Here is a 27,933-nt window from a genome sequence, read left to right on the forward strand (position 1 = left end):
AATCAGGAGAGAGGCTGCCAGAAAAGTAAATACTCCAACATTTAACTTTATGTTATTAATAGTCTTGTTCAAGTTATGAAGAGAACAATTTTCAGAAGATATATTCTAATATATCATAAGACATTTTTGCTCGCTTCGCTCTGAATAAATATTACAGTGTTAGCTTATCCTACTGCCTCCAAACCAACGTCAGTTTGCAATAAAAATGTTATAATGTGGCTACAGTAAAAGGATATCCAAGAATATTCAACAAAAATAAATTCGCAATACTCGTAATAATTACAAGCATTATTTTCTGTTCCATATAAGCATGCTACAACTTCAGGATTAAAGACAGTATTTTTTTACTTTTATTCCAGCCAGGATTTCCACATATGTATTGCTTCTCGTGCAGTGACTATGTTGCCCATTAAAACATTTTTTTACCTTTTTGCCTAATCGTCTTAAGCGTTCTTATTTTGCATAACCTGTTGCTTCGAATATGCTATTCATTATTTATACAATTATGTTTATTTGTATATGAACATGCTAACAAAGGAAGTAATTTCATGGTTGACACAGATGCACAAAATTGCTTTTCGCAATTGTAAATTTTATTCTAAGTAAATGGATGTTTCGCACTGTGTTAACTGTCGGTTTCAGCTCCTTTTACATATTTTATTCAAACGTAATAAAACTTAATATAAATCATCAATCAAGTAGACGTAACCTCTTTTCTCCAGACGAATTGTGCACAGTTAACTGTTAATATCAATAAAATCTGCAGAAAGATCCTTTGGAAGCAAGGAAAGCAACAAAGCAGAATAACATCAGCCTCGGTTTGACTGAGACTGTTCACGAGAGGTAATGAAAATTTGCAACACCTCTCACACCCCCTAGGACCGGAAGCAGAACTCTATATAGCACATCTATTGAATGCACTCCATGATCCCAAAGGGCCAAGTCCCATAGTAATATCAGAGCTGAGTTAGAACTGATCTTGCTTATCGCGTGATTGTTTCTTTTTTTTGCACCGGACGTTTTATCACGTACGTTCCCGATACGTCTTAGTATGTAAACTGGCTGAATTATTTGTTATTATTATGCTATTGAAAATGTGTTCTCTCAACTGTTTAGAAAAAAACCCTCAAAATTGATCGAAATGCATATACATATACGTACTCATGTACATTTCCATTTACGCTGAAAAGGTCTAATAATACAATTTAAAACACTGCCATATACACTAGCATGTAGTCTTAATCAATCTGTTCTTTACTTTTTAACTATTTTTATCTTATCATTTGTTGTAGAATAGAAAATTTATCTCTGTTAAATTCATAAATAGGGCGTGTATAAATTTAATATATTAGATTGTGGGTGATAAACATGCAATCAATTTTCTCAAAACTAAGTTACTTCATTTAATTATACAGTTATAAGTAACAACAGATCACTATACGTGCAAGTCATGTTACACATTCACTGAGGCGACACTTTATCGAAGGTAACACTGCGCGCCAAAAAGTAGGTGTAAGTCGGTATTGGCCATCTCTAATTCAAGTTCAGTGCCAAAAGAACCCCATGCGTAAGAACGTTCAGTTCAACAAAATATTTCAGGTCACTTTTCCTATGGGTTCGACGAACATTTTTCGCTTTATCTTTCGTCGGAATGATTCCATCGTGGAACTAACACTATCAACTAGGCCTCTTTTAGGAAGAGTTATTTCGATCTTTCCCTAGTTAGTTTTTCGTTAATAAAGACACCTTTCATATCATTGGTCTTGCACATAACCCTCGATTAAAGACATTTCTTTCTGGCGTGATAATTAGTAAATTTTATCAATGTTTTCTTAAGATGCCCGGGCCCAACACGATGTGTACGATCTATTGCATTTTAAGTTAAGTGGAGACCTAACTAAGCTGGCAATATTCATGACTTCATGTTCACTTTCGTCTACACCTGAAATTCGGAGGTTATTCCTTCTACTATACTGCTCATCCTGGTCCAATTTCTTTTCCATGTATTCAACTCTGTCACTCAACTTTTATTTTTCATTTCAAGGCAATCTATTTGACCTTGAAAAAAGGTTAAAACTCCGTCAATAACTCGTTTTGTGATTTCATCGAACATCTCTACTTTCTTGTTTCAGAGAGACTTTTACTGTTTCAGCTATATTAGACAAAACTGACTGTGAACTTTCAGACTTACTCGCCATATTGGAACTACTTTCATCAATTATTGCCAAATTTTCAACATGTTTGTGCTTTTTAGAATCGATCTGATTAAAAGGTGACGAAACTGGATGCTTTTTACTTGATAAAGACGGCGTAGATACTTTAGATATGTTATCTGACATTAAAGCTCCATCTTGACATAATCTTGCATTGTCATAATTGATCGCACATTATATTTGTTGAGAAGTATAGTATTTTTATACGCCCGAAGGGACGTATTATGTTATGACGCTGGTGTCCGTCCGTCCGTCTGTCCGTGCCCGCGAAATGATGGTTAAGTGACTGCATAACGGTACTTTCTCTTTGATGTCATTCATTCCGTTCTGTTTATGTGACTATTTTTCTTTTTATGTGACTGTTAGAACAATAGAGAGAACAATGGGGAAGTCACATAAAGACCGTTTCGTTAGAACGTCCGTCCGTCTGTCCGTCTGTCCGTTAGCAATTTCGTGTCCGCTCTGTAACTCTTAAACCCCTTGAAGGATTTCAAGGAAACTTTACACAAATGTTCACCACACCGAGACGATGTGCAGAGCGCATGTTTTGGATGTCTCGCTTCAAGGTCAAGGTCACACTTAGGAGTCAAAGGTCATATCAGTTTGTTTCGTGTCCGCTCTGTAACTCTTGAACCCCTTGAAGGATTTCAAAGAAACTTGACACAAATGTTCACCACACCAAGACGACGTGCAGAGAGCATGTTCCGGATGACTTGCTTCAAGGTCAAGGTCTCACTTGGGGGTCAAACGTCATATCAGTTTGTTTCGTGTCCGCTCTGTAACTTTTGAACTGCTGGAAGGATTTCAAAGAAACTTGGCAGGAATGTTCACCACATTGTAACGATGTGCAGAGAGCATGTTCCGTATGACTCGCTTCAAGGTCAAGGTCACACTTAAGGGTCAAATGTCATATATGACTTTGCTTTGTGTCTATTGCTCTGCATTGCAGTGCTCTTGTTTTTATTTGGCAGATCTCTTTTTTGTACTTACAATAATTTTTTTTTTAATTACTTCCTTTTATGTTACTATAAATAGCTTTTTTTTGAAACTTTTTTATTATTGGCCGTAGGGAAAAACCGAGACCACTTTTCTGTGGTACAACATGGGTGGTACCTCCATTTTTTAGGTGTATTTTTACATACCTGTACCTGATAAGGATTTTTTTTGTAGACTTTGAATATTTTTTTTTGTGGACTGAGATTTGTTTTTTGAAGTTTTCCTTTTGTTGTTCCAGTCCTTTGGGACTACAACAGTCAAGTTCTTAAAATTTTGCTCCCATCCTATGATGTAAGCCTTCGGGCGTATATTGCCCCGCTTGGCGGCGCTCTTGTTTTTATATATAACGAGACTTTACGACCAAATTAGCTTTTATTTTACATGTGTTTCTATTTACAATGCTTTTATTCTACATTTTTTACCCCGAAATTCGGTTAATATTCACTGAATATGTAAGAGCCTTAGCCGATTCGGAAACTAGAAAAACATATTGTATTTGAAATACACCCATTTGTACAGAATATTCTTACTGTACCTTCAATTTTCTTGCTGCATGCAATCAAAGTTTCATAAAAGAATAGCCAACGAAAAAAGGTATCTTTTTTCTGCGAAAACATCACAGTTAGCTCTTGAGATTTTCACAGTTTTGCATATACTTCTGTTGAAAAATCATAATTGTAAATTCCAGCATTTTTTCTAAAGCATTTTTAGGTACAACTTTTTCGAAAAATCATAGGTAAATATGATACATATCGTTTTGAAAAAGTATTGTATTGTACGTGTATATGGTTGCCTTATTTAAAAATATCCCCGTTCAAGTTTAAAGGCCACATAAATGACGTAAGCTTTTGCATTGTTCCTCTCAGCACGTCCGGTACACAGAGAACGGTTGCCCAATTTTCGATCTTTTTCCTTAAAAGCATAGTAGGTAATTAACGCTTGTTCGATTGCATGCGAGTAATCTTGATGATTGTGCAGTAGACCCGATCCACAATCTCTGGGAAGCGATCCTTTTGTAAAGGCACAAAGGACTATAAGCCCATCGAAACCTTCAGGTCTGTATTTATTATTCCATCGTCCATTTACGCCACCATCTAGTTTCCATGTTTTGAAGTTTTCAGGGTCAAAATCTTTATTTTTTTTCTTTCTAGCAAATGACTTACCGATAACAAACTCGTCTACGGGCCCTCTGTTGTTTTCCACAGACTTGATGATATCGTCAACGTCGTCCACCAGGTCATCAACTGTCGAAGATATACTAGCACCAGGACAATAATATAGCTTTCTATTAGGCGCATATCCTCTTTGCCTTCTAAATTCTCCTCTTTCATTATATTCGCACCATTCCCCATGGACGAGATCAGAATAAGTTGAGGCCATTTTGTATTACCAATTGAGCAGGACCTGAAAATTAAAGAAAACATTAATAAGCGTGGATAAATGAAAAGTTCGAAACTGAACCACTGTTCATGAAGCCATATGTTTTTATCATGTTATTTGATAATATAATCAATCAAAGCACTGAGAGTACTGATGGGTCGGGGCAGTTCAGCTGCATTTTTAACATGGCAGGGTAGATTTACTCCAGAAATCGGTTTACGCCTGGTATTTTCAAGATTCATGCACGCGCTGTAGGTACAAACAAACCAGTCTATAAATACATTGTACTATGTAGCTTTGAAATATGTCAAAATATTAAACTCGCACATGAACACAAATTCAACTTTATTGTACGAATCCTATACATGATGACTTTAACATATCTGTCTTTAGTAAATAGTATCAGTTTGGCTTGTCAATTCAAAGAATTATTTGTGTATTAAAGGTTAAACTCTAATATTTTACATAACACATCTGCGATATGTGTACCTACACTGATTTGAGAAACCCAAGTTCCGGATTAAGACTATTCACTTGCAGTGACCATTACGGCAGCTAACAAGAGCAGTCACAGGAGACAGCGCCCCCGACTATTTCGATGCTAGATAGGGAAACTGGACAGCCTGTCACTGGACTGTCAAATGACTCTAATAGTGGAAGAAGATCTTGCACATTAACTTGAGTCTGTCAAAAATATTAAGTAATGAGAGAGGTAAAGATAAGTGTATCAAAACACAAAGTATAATTCTAAGCAAAAAGAGGATATAATTAATAAAATATTGGTGCAAGAGTTATGTACCTTGTGTCCTATAATTTAGGCGATCATGTGGCACAACTACTTCAAGTTAGAATCAAATGCATTTCGTAATAACTGAGATATAGTGAAAATGCAACAAAATTAACCTTATATTCTAAATAAAAGGGGGCATAACTCATGAAAAAATGGTGCCAGAGTTATGCCCCTTATGTCACATGATGTGGGCGGAAAAACTATTTAAAGTTTGAATCAAATCAATTTAGTAATAACTGAGATAGGGAGAAAGTGTATCAAAACTTTTACCTGAAATTCTAAGTAAAAAGGGGGATGATTCGTGAAATTTTGGTGCAAGAGCTATGGCTCTGTGTTATAAGATGTGAGTGATGATGTTGAACAACTATTTTAAGTTTGAAATCAAATCAATTTAGTAATGACTGAGATAAAGTAGAAGTGCATATTTTAATTTACTCTACTTCAGTATAACATAATTTCACGCGGTATAGTGTGAAATATTTGTCTTATGCGAACCGTACTTGATACAAGGTAGTGATATATTGGTCGGTCTTTATGCACGTTTTTCTCATGGTTGAGTATGTATGTTGTAAAAGTGTATTTGATTGTCATTCTACCAGGCGACTTCACACAAAACTAAACTTATCCAACATGCATTTATATGCTTTTCGACCACGTATGCAGCCATGGATCAAAATATGCAACAAAATGAACAGCAAAATGAGCTTCTTACTAGAATGGAAATGCTTATTTCCACCAAACTTCAAGCCTTAGAACAATCACAGAAGGAATTCTCACAGACACAGATTTCTCGTCTCCAAGTCAGTTTAGGACAGGCAGACAGTTACACGTTTCACAAAGAAAGGAAACGAAGAACAAAGCATGGTGAACGTCAAAGTCTTGGAAAAGCTGAGAACAGCCGATGGTTTTCTGCAAGACTGCGCAAGGGAGAACCCTTGCGAGGCCGTTTCTTCTGCGCAGCAAAAAGTCTCAGAAGGTATGGACTTGTTAATTCATCGCCAAAAATTGATAAAACTCGCAGAATCTAGTGACTCTGGGTGGCGAGTTGTGCAAGAATACGAAGCTCAGCCGCTTGCCGAAAATGAAGAAGACTAGAAAAAGATTTTCCGGGCTCAATTAAAAGCGGACCGGAAGTTGAAGCAAGAGAGACGTTCTATGGGATTTCGCTTCTCTCCATAATAATAATTATGCACGTAATACTTTACCGACCAGAGAAGGTAAACCAGCGCTACAGAATAGAGCTTCACCAGCAGCGCAGGGATGGAACCAGTCATCACAGGGTCGCAAACCAGGGACCTGATTCCGTTGCGGTCGAGCTGGGCACTGGATAGCGGACTACAGGACGATGTTGAGCGATGGTGAATGCGCAACAGTCAAATACACAGTAGCTCATATTGTTCATTTTTTTGAAACTACAATAATGAATATTCTGAAATTATTACGCCAGTTGGCAGAATACATAGATGTTTAAATCACTGGAAAGAAGTTGGGGCTAATCAGTATATTTTGCAGGTCGTAAGTGAAGGCTTTAAATTACCATTCAGAAATATTCCTAGTTCTGAAATGTTTGGAAAACAATAAATCGGCTATGGATAACCCTGCGTTTGTTCAAACAGAAATTCGAACTTTACTTTCAAAAGGCTGTATTTCAGAAGTTAAGGATAAACCATACATTGTAAATCCTTTGACGGTCGCTTATGGAAAATCTGGTAAGCCGCGTCTAGTTTTAGACTGCAGACAAATAAATCCTGATCTTTTCAAGTACAAATGCCGTTTCGAAGATCAGTCGGTAGCAAAACCTATGATTGGGAAGGGAGATTATCTATTCTCATTTGATATTAGAAGCGCATACCATCACGCTATGATATTTCCAGAGCATAGAAAGCTTCTAAGTTTCTCATGGGAATCAAATGACACGGTAGTTTATTACGCGTTTAATGTCTTTCCATTTAGCATTTCTACAACAGGGTACATATTTACAAAACAATTGAGAACTGTAGTCTCAAAATAGAGATCTCTTGGTCATAAAAATTGTGTTGCTCTTGGACGACGGTATGGGTGATGACAGCACCTTTTCGATAACGTTGGAAATGTCAGTTTTTGTGCATAAAGATTTGATGAATTTTGGTTTCATCATGGCGGAAGATAAATGTAACTGGTTGCCATGTCAAAGCACTGTCTGGTTAGGTTATCTTTGGGATATCTTAAACGGTATTCTCATAGTCATAAACGAACGCGTCTCGAAAACAGAATGTCTTTTGAAAAAATTCATCGATAGCGTAAGTCAAGGAAAAACCTTTTTCTCCGTGCGAAACGTTGCCAATTTAGTTGGTCAACTGATCTCCATGCAATCGTCTGTGGGACAGATTGTAAGGTTAAGGTCAAGGTCAGTCGTGCTAGCTGGGACGCACCTGTCATGCTAAGTTCTCGGGCTTACGACGAGCTTATTTTTTGGAATGTCAATTTTAAGAGCTCTTAATAAGGGAAATCTTTTAAGGAGACAGATTTATTTTCAGTAGATGAAGATATTATTCAATGTACCGTCGTTTGTGACACCAGTGAGCTGGATTTGCAGGGTTCATTGAGGGTGATGAAGAAAGTCAAGTAATTGGTTGTTGGTCTGAGTTCGTGAGTGGTTTGAGTTCAACCTGGAGAGAGCTCGAGATAGTTCACAGGGTTTTGAACACATCGGTTTAAAGCCTGGAAAGGCATAACGTGTGTTTGAACACAGACAATAAGAAAGTTGTATCTATTTAAAAAAATAGGTAGTAAAAAGCAATATTTGCAGGATATCGCAGTTGACGTGCACAAAATTTGCACAAAGCACAATGTGACCACGTTCCCAAAATGGGTTCCGAGAGCAGATAACTCAGAGGCAGACTTTTTTAGTAGATGTACGGATAGAGATGATAGGGCTGTAGAAGGTAGTGTGTTCAAATTGTTAGACAACAAATGGGGACCACTTACATTTGATGTATTTGCTTGTAGCTATAACACAAAATGCAAAATGTTCTTTTCTAAGTACTGGTGTCCGGGAACGACAGGAATTAATGCTTTCAATTTTAAATGAGCAAGAGAGAGCAATTGGCTGGTTCCTCCGCCTAGATTAGCGGCTCAGTGTATAGAAAAGGTGCGCACAGATAAGTGCACTTGTACTTTGATGGTTCCAGTTTGGAAATCCGCCCCGTTTTGGCCGTTACTGTTTCCATGCGGTAAGACAATGCTTAAATCTGTGCACGATTATTACAATTTTCCACCAGGTAAATTATCCAGACGCGGCAGGAGACGAAATGGCATATTTGATGGTAGAAAATCTACATTTTGGTTTTATTGCTGTAAGATTTATTCAGTGATATGTTTTTCAATTTGTGCAGGCTTGAAGATGAAGAGCGGTATAGACAATGAAATACAGAGGAGTGGTTCACGACATGAGAGTTTCGATGAACTGTCTTCTAAAATGTCATCTTTCCTAGTGAATTCTAAAAGTAACATCACTGTTTCGAAGTATTTTTTTCTATTTTAAAATGTGGGAAGAGTTCAGTTCTTCCAAAGGTGGTTCAGCGCTACCGGCTCGGCCTATTCATATTGCATTATACTTAACGGATTTAATAGACAAACAGTCATCAAATTCTATGATTTCGAACACTGTTTATGGCATAAAATGGGCGCATTCGTTGAGAAACCTTGCAGATCCGACCAGCAATTTGTTTGTGCTAAATTTACTTGAAGCTGCAAAAAAACATTTTACAAACCTAAATCTTAAAAGGATCCGATCTCTACAGACTATCTTGTTTCTTTATGTGTACAGTACACGCATGCATCAGATGTTCTCGTTCTGCATGACTTATCTATGGTTCTTATAGCATTTGCAGGATTTTTAAGATTTGATGAATTGAGTAAATTACATTTTTTCGATACATATTTTTCTGTTCATATCAGGAAAAGCAAGACCGACCAATATCATTGCTGTGATAATATCGTTGCGGTGATACTATCGTTATATCAAAGGATGTGTCCGAAGCTTGTCCATTTATGATGTTCAAACGTTATTTTATGGTCGCTGGCTTGTCCGTCCAAAACGATGTTTTTCTGTTCAGGCTATGTTAAGGATCAAAAGACAAGACAAGTGTCATGTCATTAATAAGAATAAATCATTGAGCTACACTCGCGCTAGGGAGTGTTTAGTTTCTAGACTTTTTAGAAATTTTCAGGTGTCTTTATCTTCGGCTTTGTAGGCGCTCACATTTTAGCAAAAGTGCTCGGGGTGAGCTATTGTGATCGCCCACCGTCCGGCGTCCATCCGGCGTCCGTCCGTCGTCCGTCCGTCCGTCCGTCCGTCCACACTTTCCTTTAAACAACATCTCCTCCTAAACCACCAGGCCAATTTTGATGAAACTTCACAGGGATGTTCCATGGATGGTCCTCTTTAACAATGTTCAAAGAATTGAATTACATACTGAACTCTGGTTGCCATGGCAACCAAAAGGAAAAACTTTAAAAATCTTCTTCTCAAAAGCCAGAAGCCCTAGAGCTTAGATATTTGGTGTGAAGCATTGCCTAGTGGACCTCTACCAAGTTTATTCAAATCATGACCCCGGGGTCAAAATTGACCCCGCCCCAAGGGTCACTTGATTTTACATAGGAAAATCTTAAAAAATCTTCTTCTCAAAAAACAGAAGACCTAGAGCTTAGATATTTGACATGTAGCATTGCCTAATGGACCTCTACTAAAATTGTTCAAATCATGACCCCAGGGTCAAAATTGACCCCGCCCCAGGGGTCACTTGATTTTACATAGGAAAATATTAAATTTTTTTCTAACAATAAACCAGAAGGCCTAGAACTTAGATATTTGACATGTAGCATTGCCTAGTAGACCTCTACAAATTTTGTTCAAATCATGACCCCCCCGGGGTCAAAATTGACCCCGCCCCATTTGTCTGGACTTTTTTTTTAACGTTTGAAAAATTACTTTACAAATTCTATTTTGTTTTGGATTTCGTTGGAGATTCTATGTTGAAGGCAAAGTTTCGTAGATAATTTATCTCAAATATTCAAGGATATACGGCTAAATTTATTTTTTACAATATCAAACTATAGATATTGAGAAGCGATTAATAAGATAAACAAGTGCATGTATTAGCCTTTATGATATGTATATGTTTACATTTTGTTTTTGTAACCTGGCTGCCCTGTTCATCTTTGGTCAGCTATGTTATCTTAAATAAACCTCTCGTCTGGTATTGCATTTGATGTTGACTTGTTATTTCATAAGGGTAGATAAGACCTGATATCTATCAATGATGTATAAACAATGATGTACTATATATACACAGTATGTTATAACAAAGCATTTATATAAATAAAAACCTACAGTTGTTTTCATATGGCATTCTTTGGCAGATTATCAAAAAAGGTGTCATAAGTTATTTATAATAAATAATTCCACATGAAACTCTTTACCAGGTAGAGATAGATAAAAAATGTACCAAAAGTACGATGTAACATGCATGCTGTACCAAAGAAAACTGGTCTTGAATTTTCCCTACGACCAGTAGTAAATAAGTTACAATATGATCTATTTATAGTAATAAAAAAGGGACGTAATTCTAAAAAAGGGTGCCTCACGGTAGTGAACATTTGTGCCAAGTTACATCAAATTCCCGCCATGCATGAAGAAGAAATGCCCGGAACAAAGTCATTATTGTATCTGAACTTTGGCTCTATGTGTGACCTTGACGACATTAGACCTAGAGACCAGGTTCTTGCGCACGACACCCCGTCTTATGGTGGTGAACATTTGTGCCAAGTAATATTAAAATCCCTTTAAGGATTGTTGAGTTACAGACTGGACAGGGAAGCCCTTTTGGCCTTTGACTTCCAAATGTTACCTTGACCTTGCAGCTAAGGGCTCGGATGTTGCGGACGACAAATTGTCTCATCCAGAGGAATATTTTTGCAAACTGATATTTGAATCCTGTTTTGCATGACATAGTTACAGACCGGACAGGAAAATATCCCATTGACATTTGATCTCAAAGTGTGACCTTGACCTTTAAGCTAGGGTTCTAGGTGTTGCGCATGACACGTCATCTCATTATGGGGAAAATTTATTTAAGCAATAGTAAAATTCCTTGATGGATGACAGAGTTCTGGATCGGACAGGAAAAAATCTATCAACATCTGACCTCCAATTGTGGCCTTGACCTTTGAGCTAGGGGTCTGAGTTTTGCGCATGACACGTCGTCGCATCAAACATTTGTGTCAAGTAATATTAAAATGACTTGATGAATGACAGAGTTTTGGCCCGGAGAGTAAAAAAGCCCTGTTGACCTTTGACCTCCAATTGTGACCTTGACCATTCAGCCAGAGGTCCGTGATTTGCGCATTACACGTATTCGTATCATGGGGAACATTTTTGCCAAATTATATTAAAATCCCATAAAGAATGACGGAGGTATGGACCGGACACGAAACAGACCCTTTTCATGTTATGTAAACATTTGACTGCCAAGTGTTACCTTAACATTTGACTTGGGGGTCTGAAAGTTGTGCATGACACATTGCCTTATAATGAGGTACATTTTGCCAAGTAATATTAAAATCCCTTCATGGATGGCATAGTTATGGATTGGACTGGAAAAAAGTCCTGTTGACTTTTGACTTCCAATTGTGACATTGACTCCGGGTTTTGCGCATTACGCGTCGTCTCATTATGGGAAACAATTGTGCCTAGTAATATTAAAATCCATTCATGGATGACAGAGTTATGGACCGTACACGTAACTGCGGACGGACGGACGGACGGACGACGGAAGGACAGAATGATAGAATGATGGACGGACGGAAAAACACATTCCTTTAGTCCCCGAAACTGGTTTTCAACCAGTAGGGGAATAAAAAGTGAAAGTGCAAAATAACTTTTACGAAGTGGAACGTGGAAAGACGCCGACGCCGGGGTAAGTATGATAACCCTCAATATACTTTGTATAGCCGAGCTAAAACAGAGCCATATGTTGTGGGTTGTGATGAGGAGTAACTGTTTTAAGTTTGAAACAAATCCATCAGGAAATTACAGAGATAGGGCAAGTGCATTAAAACTTGAACCAAGGTGCCGGCGCGGAAGGACGCCGACACAAGGTCGAGTAGAACAGATCTCCATACTTAGTATAGTCGAGCTAAACAAGCACCTTCAAGGAGATGAGACGGCCCCATTTGTAAGAGCAGATTTCTATTTAAAAACACATAGAATAATTATTTGCGCCTAATAACCACACTTGTACCTTTATGTGAAATATGTTCTGACACACAAACTGGATTTGTCAATTCCAAAGGTGGATATATTGAGGGCGTTGCACTATAAAGGTAGCTGCCAGCAAAAGGATTTTCATTTAGATCTGCAGGTTAGGTATCAGAACAGGTTAGTGACAGTAATCAGAAATATTAGGCAACTTGGAACACATTGTCCATACATTGCCGTTGTTGGAAGACATTCAGCAACTTTGTTTAAGTAGGCTGTATTAAATAATGAAACACCATTGCAACAGTTTATATGTATTTTAGATATAAAGTAGGTCTAGACCCTAATGTTATACATGCACTTAAATTCAAGTCCCAGGTGTTCAAGCATAACACAACTCAAAGTCAACTCCAAAATGTGACAGTAACCACTTCAACTTTGAAAATGAATACTTTATCAATGTCTTTCCTTTATTGCTTCAAAAATCAAATCCAATATATAAGGTTTGGGTAAGATTTGTAAGATTTTAAATACATTGAATTTTCTTCCAAAAGATGTCACACAAAAATAAAATTAATTATGGCAATCCAAGCCCCAAGTTTGTCAGCGTAACTCAAGTGCTAGCCACTAGAGTGATAATAAAGACTATGTCACAAAATTCCAACTTTTGCAATTTTTCTCTATTTTGTACAAATACAAGATGTTTATTGAAACTAAACTGATACATATACATTGTAATGAGCGAACAGCATTAGTATAACATATAATTAAAGAGCACATACAAAAGCATGAGCAATTTTTGTCAATACTAGTAATGATATACTACATCACATAAATACTCAAGTATCTTAATCATTATGGATATAAAGGAACATAATTCAAGTCTATTTTAGAGATTTTTTTTCTCTGAGAACTGATGGACATAGGATATAGACTGGCTGCATTCACATTTCTTCAAAATTAGAAATATATAATATCATAGCATATGCAAGCTTTCTGTGAAAATTCAACTCCTGGATTCACAGTAACAATCAGCTTTAAAATACTGTTTGTGAACAAGAATGTTGACAATTTTTAAGTACCGTTTTTACTCCAAACTATTTCAGTACAAGTCTGAACTAAATATCTGTAAAAAGGTAAGTGCCAACTAAATATGATTTGTAGACAAGAGCACCGACTTGCGGGTGCAGATGCTCATCTAAATTTTTAAATTTGTCTTTGTATAATAGAAATATTGTCCTACCAATGATTTTCTAAGTCCGAATGAGGCAATAATTCTTGCAAAAAGTCATGTAGAGGTACAGTACTTGCAGTGCAGAGTCAGATTTTAATATCGAATAATAGCTCAAAATTTTAAAGCAATAGCTCTGATCGTTAAGGAGAAAAGTTGACATAAACGCAAAATTAATCAAGAAATGTGTTATTTTCTAAGTCCAAAAGGAGCCACAATTCTTGCATAAAGCAGGATGGAGTTATGCTTCTTGCTGTACAGAGTCGGTTATTGATGGTGGACAAGGGTTGCAAGTTTGTAAGCATTAGCTTTGAAAGTTTATTAGAAAATCTGACCTAAACATAAAACTTCAGACACGCCTTAATCCAAAATTAATTCAACAGCATTGTAAGCTTCTCAAATTTATAGTGAATGTAAAATTTGTATCAGAAACCATTTGATGCTGAATATCATGCTTGAGAGGACTGATTCTGCCTTTGCAATCAGTGTTGATCACAATCAGCATGCACATCTGTGCAGTCTGATCATAATCAGTATGCACATCTATGCAGTCTGGTCATGATCTGCCATTCAGTCAGTATCTTTTTGGTAAGCTTCCATTTTTACAGTTAATGGTAGCCTTTCAAGATTCAAAACTGGAAATATTCATTATTGAAATTAAGCAGGGTAAGGGTAAACAGGACAACAATGTGGAATATAACCATAGTGACAGTATGTATCTAACTCCCTAGCATGTTACAGCAGCATAAATATTAAGCGTCAAATGGTTTATACAAATATTTCCGCCAATATTCCAGGGTTTTTCAAGGTTCAAAAACTTGAACTCAGTCACTCTTTTCCTGCAATGTCAGTATTCTATTTAATGCAACAGCCGCATAAGTCATCAGAGTACATGCGATAATTACTTTAACTAGTTATAATTTTGTTTCCTTTTATTATTTATTTTTTAAAGTTTTTTTTTCGAATTCCTTTGATAACAGCTAAAACATTTCAGCTTCAGAGATGTTAACTGATCACATGTTTGACTTCGCGGGAGTGTAATTAAGCCAATGAATAATCAAAGCCTTGAAATGTCTGATGGTTGCGGGATTTGGTAGATTTATTTTCTGTTTAAATGCCAGTCTATGAATATACATGAACGAGAAACAAATACAAATTTAATGTGCCTCATATCTAAGATGAACTCTGCCTGACCCAACTTGTGATATAACCATGGGCTGGAATACCTTATCATTGATAGATCTTATATAATCTAAATGGTCAGTGTGAGTGGATACAGGTTGAATAAGAAATGCTTGTTCATTCATGATTGATAATTCATCCGCATTGTTCATGAATGGGACTATTTTGTGTAGAACATGAACATCCTCTGGGTGTGATTCGGAATAAAATAAAGATGCTATGATTGTCAGAAATACACTTTAACTTTGGTAGCGGGATAAACCCGCAACCAAAAATGATAATAATCTATAGTAATTAAAGCTTTGGCGTCGATATTTTTAAAATATATATGTGAGAATTGGTCAAATTGCCTTGTTTAAATAGAAATAGAAAGTAGAATTTTTGAAGTTTCAATAAGAAACGTTAACATGTACCGTAATAAATGCTTGGCAGAGCCTCGCATTTCATTATATTATTCAACTTGTTTAATTAATTCAGTATGAAAAGACACTCATGTAATATCCTTAATCAAAGTGCTGTTACGGATCTCTCTAAAGTAAATGGATGCAATCATCTGAAAATAAAAGCGCTAGACCAACTTATCCAAATAAATAAGCACTTCTGTGAAGAAAAAAACTAAGAATCTGCTTGTAAATGAAATTCATCTTATCTTTTAAGATATAGGCCCATGTTTCGGAGAAAAAAGTTCGAACGTCATCAAATCATAGAAAGAAAGCATTGTTTTACATGAAGATTTAACAGCATATAAAACATCTATATTATACTACAAAACCATAGTCAATTTACTCATATATATTGAATTCCGGAAAGGGACTGCATGAAGGGGTCACACTTCTCGACAGTTTAGCGCCTTTAAAAACTCACCAGTTTTAGCTCACCTGTCACAAGGTGAGCTTTTGTGATCGCGCAGCGTCCGTCGTCCGTCCGTGCGTCCGTGCGTAAACTTTTGCTTGTGACCTCTCTAGAGGCCATATTTTTCATGGGATCTGTATGAAAGTTGGTCTGAATGTTCATCTTGATGATATCTAGGTCAAGTTTGAAACTGGGTCACATGCTGTCAAAAACTAGGTCACTAGGTCTAAACATAGAAAACCCTTGTGACCTCTCTAGAGGCCATACTTTTCAATGGATCTTCATGAAAATTGGTGAGAATGGTTACCTTGGTGATATCTAAGTCAAGTTTGAAACTGGGTTACGTGCGGTCAAAAACTAGGTCAGTAGGTTAAATAAAAGAAAAAACCTTGTGACCTCTGTAGAGGCCAAATTTTTCATGGGATCTGCATGGAAATTGGTCAGAATGTTCATCTTGATGATATCTATGTCAAGCTTGAAACTGGTTTATATGCGATCCAAAACTAGGTCAGTAGATCTAAAAATAGAAAATCCTTGTGACCTCCCTAGAGGCCATATTTTTCAATGGATCTTCATGAAAATTGGTCAGAATGTTCACTTTGATAATATCTAGGTCAAATTTGAAACTGGGTCACGTGCGGTCCAAAACTAGGTCATGAGGTCAAATAATAGAAAAACCTTGTGACCACTCTAGAGGTAATATTTTTCATGGGATCTGCATGAAAATTGGTCAGTAGGTCAAGGTGAGCTTTTGTGATCGCGCAGCGTCCGTCATCCGTCCGTGCGTAAACTTTTGCTTGTGACCTCTCTAGAGGCCATAGTTTTCATGGGATCTGTATGAAAGTTGGTCTGAATGTTCATCTTGATGATATCTAGGTCAAGTTTGAAACTGGGTCACATGCGGTCAAAAACTAGGTCACTAGGTCTAAACATAGAAAAACCTTTTGACCTCTCTGGGGGCATTATTTTTTCATGAGATCTTCATGAAAATTGGTGAGAATGTTTACCTTGATGATTTCAAGGTCAAGTAGAAAACTGGGTCACATGCCTTCAAAAACTAGGTCATTATGTCAAATAATAGAAAAACCTTGTGACCTCTCTAGAGGCCATATTTTTCAATGGATCTTCATGTAAGTTGGTGAAAATATTTACCTTGATAATACCTAGATCAAATTTGAAACTGGATCACGTGCAGTCAAAAACTAGGTCAGTAGATCTAAAAATAGAAAAACCTTGTGACCACTCTGGGGGCATTATTTTTCATGAGATCTTCATGAAAATTGGTGAAAATGTTTACCTTGATGATATCTAGGTCAAGTAGAAAACTGGGTCACATGCCTATCAAAAACTAGGTCATTATGTCAAATAATAGAAAAACCTTGTGACCTCTTTAGAGGCCATATTTTTCAATGGATCTTCATGAAAATTAGTCAGAATTTTTATCTTGATGATATCTAGGTTATGTTCAGAACTAGGTCACATGAGCTCAAAAACTAGGTCACTATGTCAAATAATAGAAAAAACGACGTCATACTCAGTTCATGTGGGGACAGGTGAGCGATTCAGGATCATCATGGTCCTCTTGTTAAAAAGCTGTTACATATCTTCGTTTTGATGCATTTGCAATATTGTGCGAGCGTTTTAACTTTACATAACTAGGTAAAACATCGTTTTAGCAATTGTTTACATTTATATCTTTACAAATGGCATTCTTATTTAAAAGAGGACATCTCATTTAGAATATTTTAAGTATCCAACTCTGTGGCACAGGACAGTAAAACATGTATTGGACAGATAAGTTGTGTGTCAAGATGCTGTTCATCTACTAAAGAAATCTGTTGTTTTCTGATATACTGCTAAACCTTAAAAGATGTTCGCCAAACTTGCGACAGCGCCGCACTGCAAATTATGCCCGGTAGTATGACAATACAACATTTAGTTAAAGCTTCATTCCAATATGGCGGCTTCTAGCAAACTAATTACTTTTTTGTCCTAAGTCTTAGCATCTTATTAGTACTTGTTTTATATTCCAAAATAATTAACTTTCTATCTTGGCCTATAAAAACAAACAAAATGCTGTTAAATGTAGTTATTTTACATACTATATTCAATTGATACATTTTTTCATCTTTAAAAAGCATTTATGGAACTTCTTGTTTAAGTTCTCATCATTTTCACTGAGTCTATGTATAAGATTGCCTTACAGAATCAGTCACTGTTGGGGATTCAGTAATATTTTCGTATACCAGTCAATAACACAACACTTGTGAGTATAATCCAGGACTGGAATAGTCGTTGGTCTCCTTTCTCACAGTCTGTTAAATGTCTCGTACCTTCTGCTTGTACTAAATTCCCTTGTGAACAGAAATAACAATGTCTGTCTTAAAATTTCCAACATTATTACAGGTATACACTCCAAAACACCTGAAATGATAAAATTGACAAGTAGTTAATTAAGTTACACTTTTCATAGGAAATTAGTAACATTATTTGAACATTATTTTTACGGAATTCTGTAAAGTATGTACATTTTTAGTTTAGGTACTGAGCTCCTTTTTTCATCAATAACATGTTCGGTCAAATGGTTCAATTTTGCTTGACATCAAATAAAAATATATGTATTGTACAATTTATTTGACCTGTCAAAACATGTTCCCGGCTTTCATTGTACATGGTACATAGCAGTACAGCTACAAGTATATAATTTGATAACCACACCGCCAATGGTCCGTTTGTCATTACCAGACCCATAGCCTGCATGTTATGAAACTAATTCACAAGTAAGTTCACATGCTGGCTACACATAAATTCTATTCTATTTTCATAGGATGAAAACATATTTTACAAACTAAGTATGTGGTAGATGAAAACATATTTTGCAAACTAAGTACGTGGTTTGCAGTATAAAAACAAACTATAGTTGATGTATGGACACATACAACCACCACTTTTTAGTCAGTTTTTATACCAAGATGAAAATGATGTTTATGGACATCATGAAACAGTCTCAGGAAAAATGTGCAGCCTAAGCCGGAACTCGAACCTTCGGCTTACCATGCCTACGCTCTTCCAATTGAGCTACAAAGACCCCCCAGAACGAGAACCGCTACACACCGGACTGTTAACTGAATTCAGATGCACACCCCAGTCAAACTGCTTTGTTCCGCATTGGCTCCAAGGCTGAACATCTCAGTAGAACCTCAAAATGTAACTGTCTCAGGAAAAATTGTGCAGCATCGACCGGGACTCGAACCTCGGACTTTCGGATTACTGCGCCAACACCCTAACAACTGCAAGAGCTACTGATGTCACCCGATACTAGAACCGCTACATATGTGTATCAATGACAAATCAATCGTTCTTTTGACCATCAAATGTAATGATAAATAGAGAATAACAGGCTACTGTCTTTAGATATCAATGTTATCAGGTCGAGGTTGATATGGGCTGGAAGGTGTGAAGCAATCGAACCCTTTCCGCTCATAACAGCCAAGACCTGATAACATTGATATCAAAAGACAGTATTGTAGCCTGTTATTCTATTTATCATGACACTCACACAAACTGCTTAAACAACATATGTCTTCATCTCTTATTTAAGTAAAAAATGTATACTGAAACAAAAAATTAAATTTATATTTTACGGATTTGAAAATTCATCCGCCCCTGAAACATCTGGACGAAACAATATGGCAGCCATATTGAATTCAACACCGACAGAGTTTATTGACATTCTGATATTCTTTAAAAAAATAACAATGAAATAAACTCTTACCTGCATAAAAAAATCAAAAATCACCCCCTTGAAATAGAATAAACCAGAACATGCTCTATTTCCATATTATGAAACATTTGACTGAGACAACAACATGTCCAAAGCGCTGAAAATTTCACTTCCAGTTCCAGACTCAGGTCAGACTCAGAGTCTCTGAGATACTTTAAAGTTTTAAAATCACTAAATTTACACTGATCCAAGAATTAATATGAAAAAGGCAAAGCCTCTGAGCGAGCGTAGCTTAAACGATAAATAAACTATTCACTGCTTAAAATAATTCGCGAGAACCTATTCACTTGAAAAGAAACAAAAAATTAGTGTCATCTTACCTGTAGCAGCGAATATCTTATGTTGCAAAATTTACGGAAAGCCGGTGTCACGGTGACGTCATCAATGTAACTCATTGCAGACTTGGAGCGGTCTTCTGCGCATGCCCGAAAGTGATTATCAATTGTAGCGCACAGCAAAATATGCATATTTTTGCATGTCCGTATGCATTTAGTGTACAATATGCATGAAATACTGACTAAGGTTAGGGTTAGTATCACCATGGTTACAAAATATATACATTTAAGATATTTTCGTTCAAATTTAGTTAATCCGGTATGTACCGGAGTCTGTAATTTAAACCGGCGCTCCAAGTCTGCATTGAGTCACAGTCTGACGCGCTTTTCGTAAGTAAAAGCAAAATTGAAATTATTTCCGTAACATAACATTTTAAAAATAAAGACACCTAAATGAATATAGAGGTTGTAACTGAAACACGAAATTAAAAAAAAAGTCCCGACTTTGACGGAAATAGAAAAAAAATGGCGGCGCCCAGACGTCGACGAAAATTTTTCAGCTACATCACTTTGCCTCATTCGGCACACCTTTGTTATATTCGCCAACACATTGTCGTAAAGCGAGCTACGCGCTCGCAATTGCGCTACGCTCGCTATAATTAACTGATCCAATAATACACAAGAATAAGTATATCATACATTGTCAAGTGTATTGTAAACCTTTCCAAGAATTGATTCATGTAAACATTGTGATGTCATGATGAACGTTACACAATGACGTCATTCAATGCTATTGTCTGTGTGATAAAATTAGAGACAACCATATTCGAGGAAATTTGTTGAAATTACAGAATCTAGAGTCTATCTATTTAGAAAAAAAGTTGTGCAACATCGAAACTGGACTCTGGAATGATGTAAAAACTAGTCCGTCTATATGGGAGAGGCTTACTTTTGATATCAGGTCAATGACCTGATAACAAAATAAAATATAAGGCAAGTGATATCAGGCACTTTGCATAGTAGTTGCATGATAAATATTTATAGGGTGTTGAAGTCATGCCCTAGATTTTGACACAAAAAACATGTGCAAAACTTTTTCTGGCATATTCTGCTACATATATTTGATTAATTTTAAATTTCATATGATTTGTTTATCTACAAGAAAAATGAAGATTTCAGTAGCTACTTTAGAGAGATTACGCAGTCATTCAATAAAAAAAAGATGAAAATAAAATTTTAGTCCCATTCAAATACAGTCAGGCACGTAGCTAGGGCACTTTTCATAGCATGCAGGCGTAATGGATGTGGAGGGGATGTGGGTGGGGTGGGGTGGGGGTCGGTGTATCCTCCCCTTAATTATTTATCAATGTGAGAACGGCAAATGGTGAATTCTAGCGTGCATTTAAAGCAAAAACATTGCACGAAAACCTTATTTTTTGAAAATTGATTATATGAAATGTTTTTTTTTTAATTTATTAGATGTGTGCGTAATATTGCACGTGCAATCTGTGGTTTAGCGATCCATATTATATATGTGCAAGTATTTACTCCAACAAATGGTTAGTGGTGACACACTTTGAAAATATCATTATGATTGGATATCTTTCAAGAGATATGTCTGTACGTATATATACACGATAGTTGTTACAAGGAATTTGCCATAACTCCAAACTGAATATTTGACTAGTCAACAAAGACATGTTAAGTTTCATGATACTGATACAAATGTACCAAATCTGAAACTGAAACCTTGCGTAGGGAAAGTATTTCGGTATTCATTATTCATCATTTCGTCTTCATGATAGGTATTTCCCGTATCTTTTTTTAAAGGTAAATCAGTATTCTGCAAAATGTTTCTTACACCTATTAAATTATTTCGCGGTTTCGCCATCGTGATTTCGCGCTTTGCGCTTCATGCATCGCTTTTTCTAACGATATGCTAAGCGCGAGCTAACGATGGCGAATGGAGAGATCGCGAAACTCTAGTAATTTCGCGCTTTGCCATCGTGATTTCGCACGTGTGAAAATTCTCGATTTCTCGTTTCGTCATCGTGATCTCGCGCTTTGCAATCGTGATTTCGCGCTTTGCCATCATGATCCCGCGCTTCACGTATCGCCTGCTCATAATGGAGAAGCGCGAGATCTCAGTGACGAAGTGCACACGAAAATTAGCATTGGGTAGACATTTTACCAACAATATTGATTCATAAAAGATGTTAAAAACATAGCGTGACCGTTAATATATTTCAACGACATCTAAAACGAAGTATTCTGACACTGAAATCTTTATTGGATAATTTTTTAGAATGTTGTTAAAGGTCTTCTGAATTATAATACATATAATGTAATCACAAATTATAAAGAAAGAACGTATTTTTCTCATTGTGAATTGGTTGTCAGATACTGTAATATCGTATGACATGTACCGGTGTCAAAACTTGGCGATACGCGTATGATTTAACTAGGTGTAAGTATTTCTATTATATTTTATTTTCTTCAACATTGGGACCATAGAATAATTGACGATTTCATGTTATAAGATATATCTTTAGTATTTGAAAATAACGTTATTATTATGCGTGACAAATTACGTCTGCAGTGTTATACAAATTGTCATATTCAAAAGCTCTTAGCCCTGAAAAATGTCTGCCGATTTCTCAACCAACAGTTGATTGTGTTATAATTAACTATAGAAATTTGACTCTTCAAACCGTTAGCATAGACGGCGTATGAATGTAATATTTCAATCAAATAATTGGATAATGACTGTACCTAAATTGTTATAAAACTACAAATCAATTATTAGTGAATTTCAATGTAGGGATAACGCATGTGTTTTCGTGTTATAACATCTGCAGAATTCCCGAGGGATTCTGAAGATGTTATAACACGAAAAGAACATGCGTTAACGCTATTCTAGAATAAAACGCGTAAAACCAGGTTAATGAATATATTGTCCCTCAACGTCATTAAATTTTCATGAAATGCGCGGTAAGGTCTACGTTTTTTTTTCACGTTGACGTCATTTCCTTTTGTGTTACCGGTTTTGGGGCCGTCATACGTTTACGCTTTGCCACGGAACGCGTTTATATAAAAAGGTCTTATAACAGCACGTGAACGCGAGAATCTCTCTCTTAACACACGTTTTCTCTCCTGTTAAAACACCCCCGAAAAGTGGCAATAAGAGCAGTTTTATGCTAGAATACACGATAAATCAACTAATTATATAAACCAGCTTGCTATTACTTCTTTTTATTGTACTTCAAACAAAATATGAAGTAAGCAATGATTGCGTATGAAGCAATCTCTGTTACATGATATAGACATCTTGTTGCAAACAAATAAATTAGACAGTTTAATTGTGTATGCTTGCCAGATTTTCACCACGCAGCTGCGTATCTGCGTAAAAGCAGCTATGCGCCTGACAGTAGTCTGTATGCAACATGAAAAACAGTGTATAAATTCCAGTCTGCAAACTTTCTGTCTTTAAAATTATAAAGTATTTAAGATATACATGCATCAAAGTAAGCTAAGTTTAAAAAGTGAAAGCGAGCATTCGATGCTTCAATTATAAGTAACGTTTCAGCTCAAATACTGAATGATCATTGGACCAAAACTTCGCCCTTGGAACATAGTTTCCATCATTTTTTATTGAGAACAGTTTCTCAAAAGCCATCGTGCACGCGGTACACATAACATATATGGATGATGTCACTGGCGATTGCATTATAAAAATAGCTGTAAATAAATAGGCCATATTCATGCGCTTTGTTGTAGCTGCACTTATTTTTGGTTGCGGGTTTACCCCGCAACTAAAGTTACAAGTGTATTTCTGACAATTATATAGCGTCTTTATTTTATTCCAAATCACATCCAAAGGATGTTCATGTGCTACACAAAATAGTCCCATTCATGAACAGTGCGGATGAATTATCAATTATATAATGCTTTCACTTGCTGTAGGCATTGTATTTATGCAATAAATCGAAATTGAATTGAACTGAATGTACGCACAGCTAATCTCAAGAAGGTATAGCACGCGCTAAAAGATATGAAAAATCTGTAATCCCCTGTTCACATAGTAAAAAGATTCCTGATAGTTATTATGAATAACCTTTACACTACATTATTGTCACTTTATCCTAATTCTTTTCTAAAAGACTTTTGTCTATGGTGTGCTTGTTTTATTCTTAGGTTTTCCACTTTTTTTATTTTAAAAATCTGACATTTATCAAATCAGTCAGTCAGTCCCTTTTGAGAAACCTTGAGAAGTCATAATTCGCACATACTTTATTACACAATGACTGGCTCGGGGGCAAATAGGTCACACTTCCAATTAACAGGCTCTGGTGTCATAAAAAGATACCTTTTACATTTCCAAGTATGTTTGCTAGTTTGTTTTTCTGTTCATTTTTCATCAGTATGTGACAATATGTTTTTCAAATGTTCATTAATACATAGCAAAATTAATTTTAACAAGCTAAATATGATTAATAATAATAATAAAAAACGCATTTCACATCCATTTATAATAACTGAAAATGAAATTGTCAAGTTTGTAGGCACTTTTAAAAAAAATTTTTTTCCCCTGCTTTCTATTTTTTAAGATAATAGTAGTTTCATGTACATGTATGTTATGCTCGCCTAATATACATGATTTTGTGTATTTATATTTGTTTTTATGTCTCAGTTTCTTTAATGTTAAATATAAAGAAGATAATAGTGTTGATCATATTTTCATATACAATGCCAAAGAAGTATAAAACACTTATTATAGCACTTTGACCATGCAAAATAAAAGAATAAATAACGTAGTGTCTTCTTTTTTCCGTTCCGTATTTTACATTATTGAAAAACAGAATTAAACCAAGTTGATGACTATATTTGTTGTTGTTGTTTTACCGGTACTTTAAACTGGTGTAAAATAAATCACCCTTCCCACTACGTTTTTACAGGAGATCTCTAATCTATAATCCTTGTTTTTTATGATCGGCACCTCCCGTGATACGATAAGCGGAGATAGCCGAACCATAACCGTTGATAACGATCTAAAAAATATCCGATAGTGATCGATATTTAGCTAGACGGTCGAAGGGAGACAACAAGGTATAGCGTTGATCTCAATAAACAAGGAAAGATAATAGAATCGATTTTTGTCCAATTCTTCAGTATGGACCAAGCAGTTCTGATTCAACCTGTATCTATGCACACTGACCATTTAGATTACATAAGATCTATCAATGATAAGGTTTTCAAGCCCGTGGTTACATCACAAGCTAGATTAGGCAGAGTTCATCTTAGATATGAGGCACATTTGTATTTTTTTCTCATTCATGTATATTTATAGATTGGCATTTAAACAGAAAATAAATCTACCAAAACCCACAACCACCAGACGTCTCAAGGCTTTGATTATTATTTGCCGTTTTGCACTAACAAGTGTTGTGGCTTTTCATTTTCCGTCTTTCATTCCATTGAGTCGGAGCAAAGTCCCGACGCAATAAAACTGTCTAAAACATATGACTGGACAGAGGCTTTGTTAGCCTCGCTCTTGGCTTTCTCGTTTGTCATTACGCATGATAAATGAACAAAAATGCAACCTCCCCCCTTCCCCCCCCCCCCCCCCCCCCCCAAAAAAAAAAGGCCATAAAGCACAATTTTATACCTGCTAGAACAAAAGGTTTTGTACATATAAATCAGAAAAGTGCATGATGGTTCTTTATTCGTACCCACAGAAACATAAATATAACTCCAATTACATTTTTACGTAAACGCAAATTTCTAGTTTGATTAGTCTGTCGACAAATGAAAACGCCACATTTCAGATTTGCAGTGAACATGGTGAATGAATGCGGAAGTGTGTATTTGTAATGATTGATTTGATAATCTCTTAGGATTTATGTTTGATTAGAAAGAATTAATTCAAAATTGCTGGTATAAAATTTTACCTAGTCGTATATTTTTTTGGATGCAGATTTACCCACTACCAGTGTTATAAGTATATTTCTCACATCCAAAAAATATTCACGTGAGAAAACTGTTCCAGTCATGATCATCGCGCATGAATAATCTGTAAGAAAGTTGTACTGCCTGTGGTTACATAACTGACGGCATTCCATCCGGCCATTTACATCGTGTAATTCGTGATTCATGTGAAATCACACTCAATTCAATTTATATTATATCTTGGTACACTCTATTCAATTTATATTATATCTTGGTACACTCAATTCAACTTATATTATATCTTGGTACACTCAATTCAATTTATATTATATCTTGGGTATACTTGCCTCCAATTTATTGCTCATGGTTTTTGTACAGCAGTTTATGGAGGTAAAAGACAATTTTGGCATTTGATTTATCACAGATAGACTGGAGCTATACATAGCGCAGTTTTATTAGTGCGATGATTATAAAGCGGATGTGGAAACATCTTTGTGATGCTGTTTTTAATCTTTAATGCTTTTTTTCTTAAGATAAAATGCATCTTATGAAACACTTATTAAATTGTACTTTGAACAATGCATATATTTAGTTAAGTTCTCTGATTTCAAGCAAGCAGTCAATGAATAGCATTTGAATACTGTAAACCTAGAATTGTTTTCGCGCTTTTTAAATTAGCGCCTTTCGCGGGTACTATATTTCCGTGAAATTAAAAAGCCGCGAAAAACTTTGATCTAACAAAAACGCGAAAGATTTTAGCTACAGCTTAAATAGAGGGCTTTAAAATGGTTCTGTGCTTACACATATCTGGATATTAATATTTCATATTCTAGTACCATAACTGTATAACATGAGTGCACAAATCCATATTATTTCAATAGATTGACAAGTTACTTATTTATGAAGCAACAGCATTTTCAATATCGATCCGTCAGGCAAATAGGGGATAAAAACAAAAGCAATATTCATCTATCGAACGACATATACGTGTAATTTACAGTCGGCAGCCAATACGATATATTATTTGAAAGTAAAATAGTGTGTCTATTTCTGCTAAGTCTGGATTAATCGCCTATTTAAATGGCAAACAAATGACAGTGTAATAACAGCAATTTACTGACTGTCAATAATTTGGGGTGTGAATAACCGTTGATATGGATGAAAAGGATTAGGGTGCATTTACAACTTAAGGGTACAATAAAACTGAACGTTTTCGAGACTACTATAAATGCAACTATGCAGTGATACTTACCCTATTATACTAAATATGTTCACTTGCGACTTTATTTTCGTGGGATTCGCGATGGATATGATTCCGTGAATATTTGTATCCGCGAAAATGTCCACGTTTTGAAAAACGCGAAATTTAGTATCCGCGAACATTTCTAGGTTTACAATACGCAGTACGTCTTTAGCATAGAACAAAAAGAGACCACCACTACTTGCATCTGTTTACTTTTGAAGCGAATGATATACCATATAAACATATGTCAAACATACCGATTTAAGCTGTTCCTTTTGTTTTTCTTTATATATATCTTGAAAAGAATTCCGGATTAACTATAAAAAGGATTCATCAAAATAGCTCTACTTTTCAAATGTTTGTCTTGGTCTTCAAAATATTTCAAAATACCACAATAATGAATTATTTCATTCTCAACTTGTACAAATACGATAGAATACCGGTTGCATTTCTAGTCTTGATATAAAGAAATATTAAAATTAAAAAATGTACATTCAGTTATCAAATACAATTAGAATGAGGTGCAGAAATTTAAAGAAAATTTGTATATTTGATATTGTTCACAGTGAAAAACCAAATATATTTCAAAATAATTCATTAAAACAATTGTAATACATTTTTTTTTTCAATGCAACACTTACCGCTAATAGTATTCCGGTTTGCCAAATTTATTCGCACGTATTATCGCATGGTGTGGCTATTTTCCTTTAAGTTTATTTCATTGCGTTATATACTTAATAACATTCTTCACAGTCAGGAACTGTGCCAATTACAGAAAATCAAACCTTTCAAAAACATGTG

General features: G+C 35.7%; 1 protein-coding gene across 1 annotated transcript; it reads right to left on the bottom strand.

The window, feature by feature from the left end:
- Positions 1-3,568: 3,568 nt before the first annotated feature.
- Positions 3,569-27,886, bottom strand: LOC128558417 (uncharacterized). The gene is made up of 2 exons (XM_053547462.1): positions 27,774-27,886; positions 3,569-4,613 (listed from the first exon to the last, which is right to left on the bottom strand). Exon 2 carries the CDS (start codon positions 4,587-4,589, stop codon positions 4,008-4,010), a length of 582 nt encoding a protein of 193 aa, XP_053403437.1. The 5' UTR covers positions 4,590-4,613; positions 27,774-27,886; the 3' UTR covers positions 3,569-4,007.
- Positions 27,887-27,933: the final 47 nt, after the last annotated feature.

The sequence above is a fragment of the Mercenaria mercenaria genome, chromosome 7 (assembly GCF_021730395.1).
Source record: "Mercenaria mercenaria strain notata chromosome 7, MADL_Memer_1, whole genome shotgun sequence".
NCBI lineage: Eukaryota > Metazoa > Mollusca > Bivalvia > Venerida > Veneridae > Mercenaria > Mercenaria mercenaria.

Excerpts from the sequence above, each read along its gene's own strand:
- LOC128558417 (XM_053547462.1), bottom strand. The coding sequence starts at position 4,589 with ATGGCCTCAACTTATTCTGATCTCGTCCATGGGGAATGGTGCGAATAT.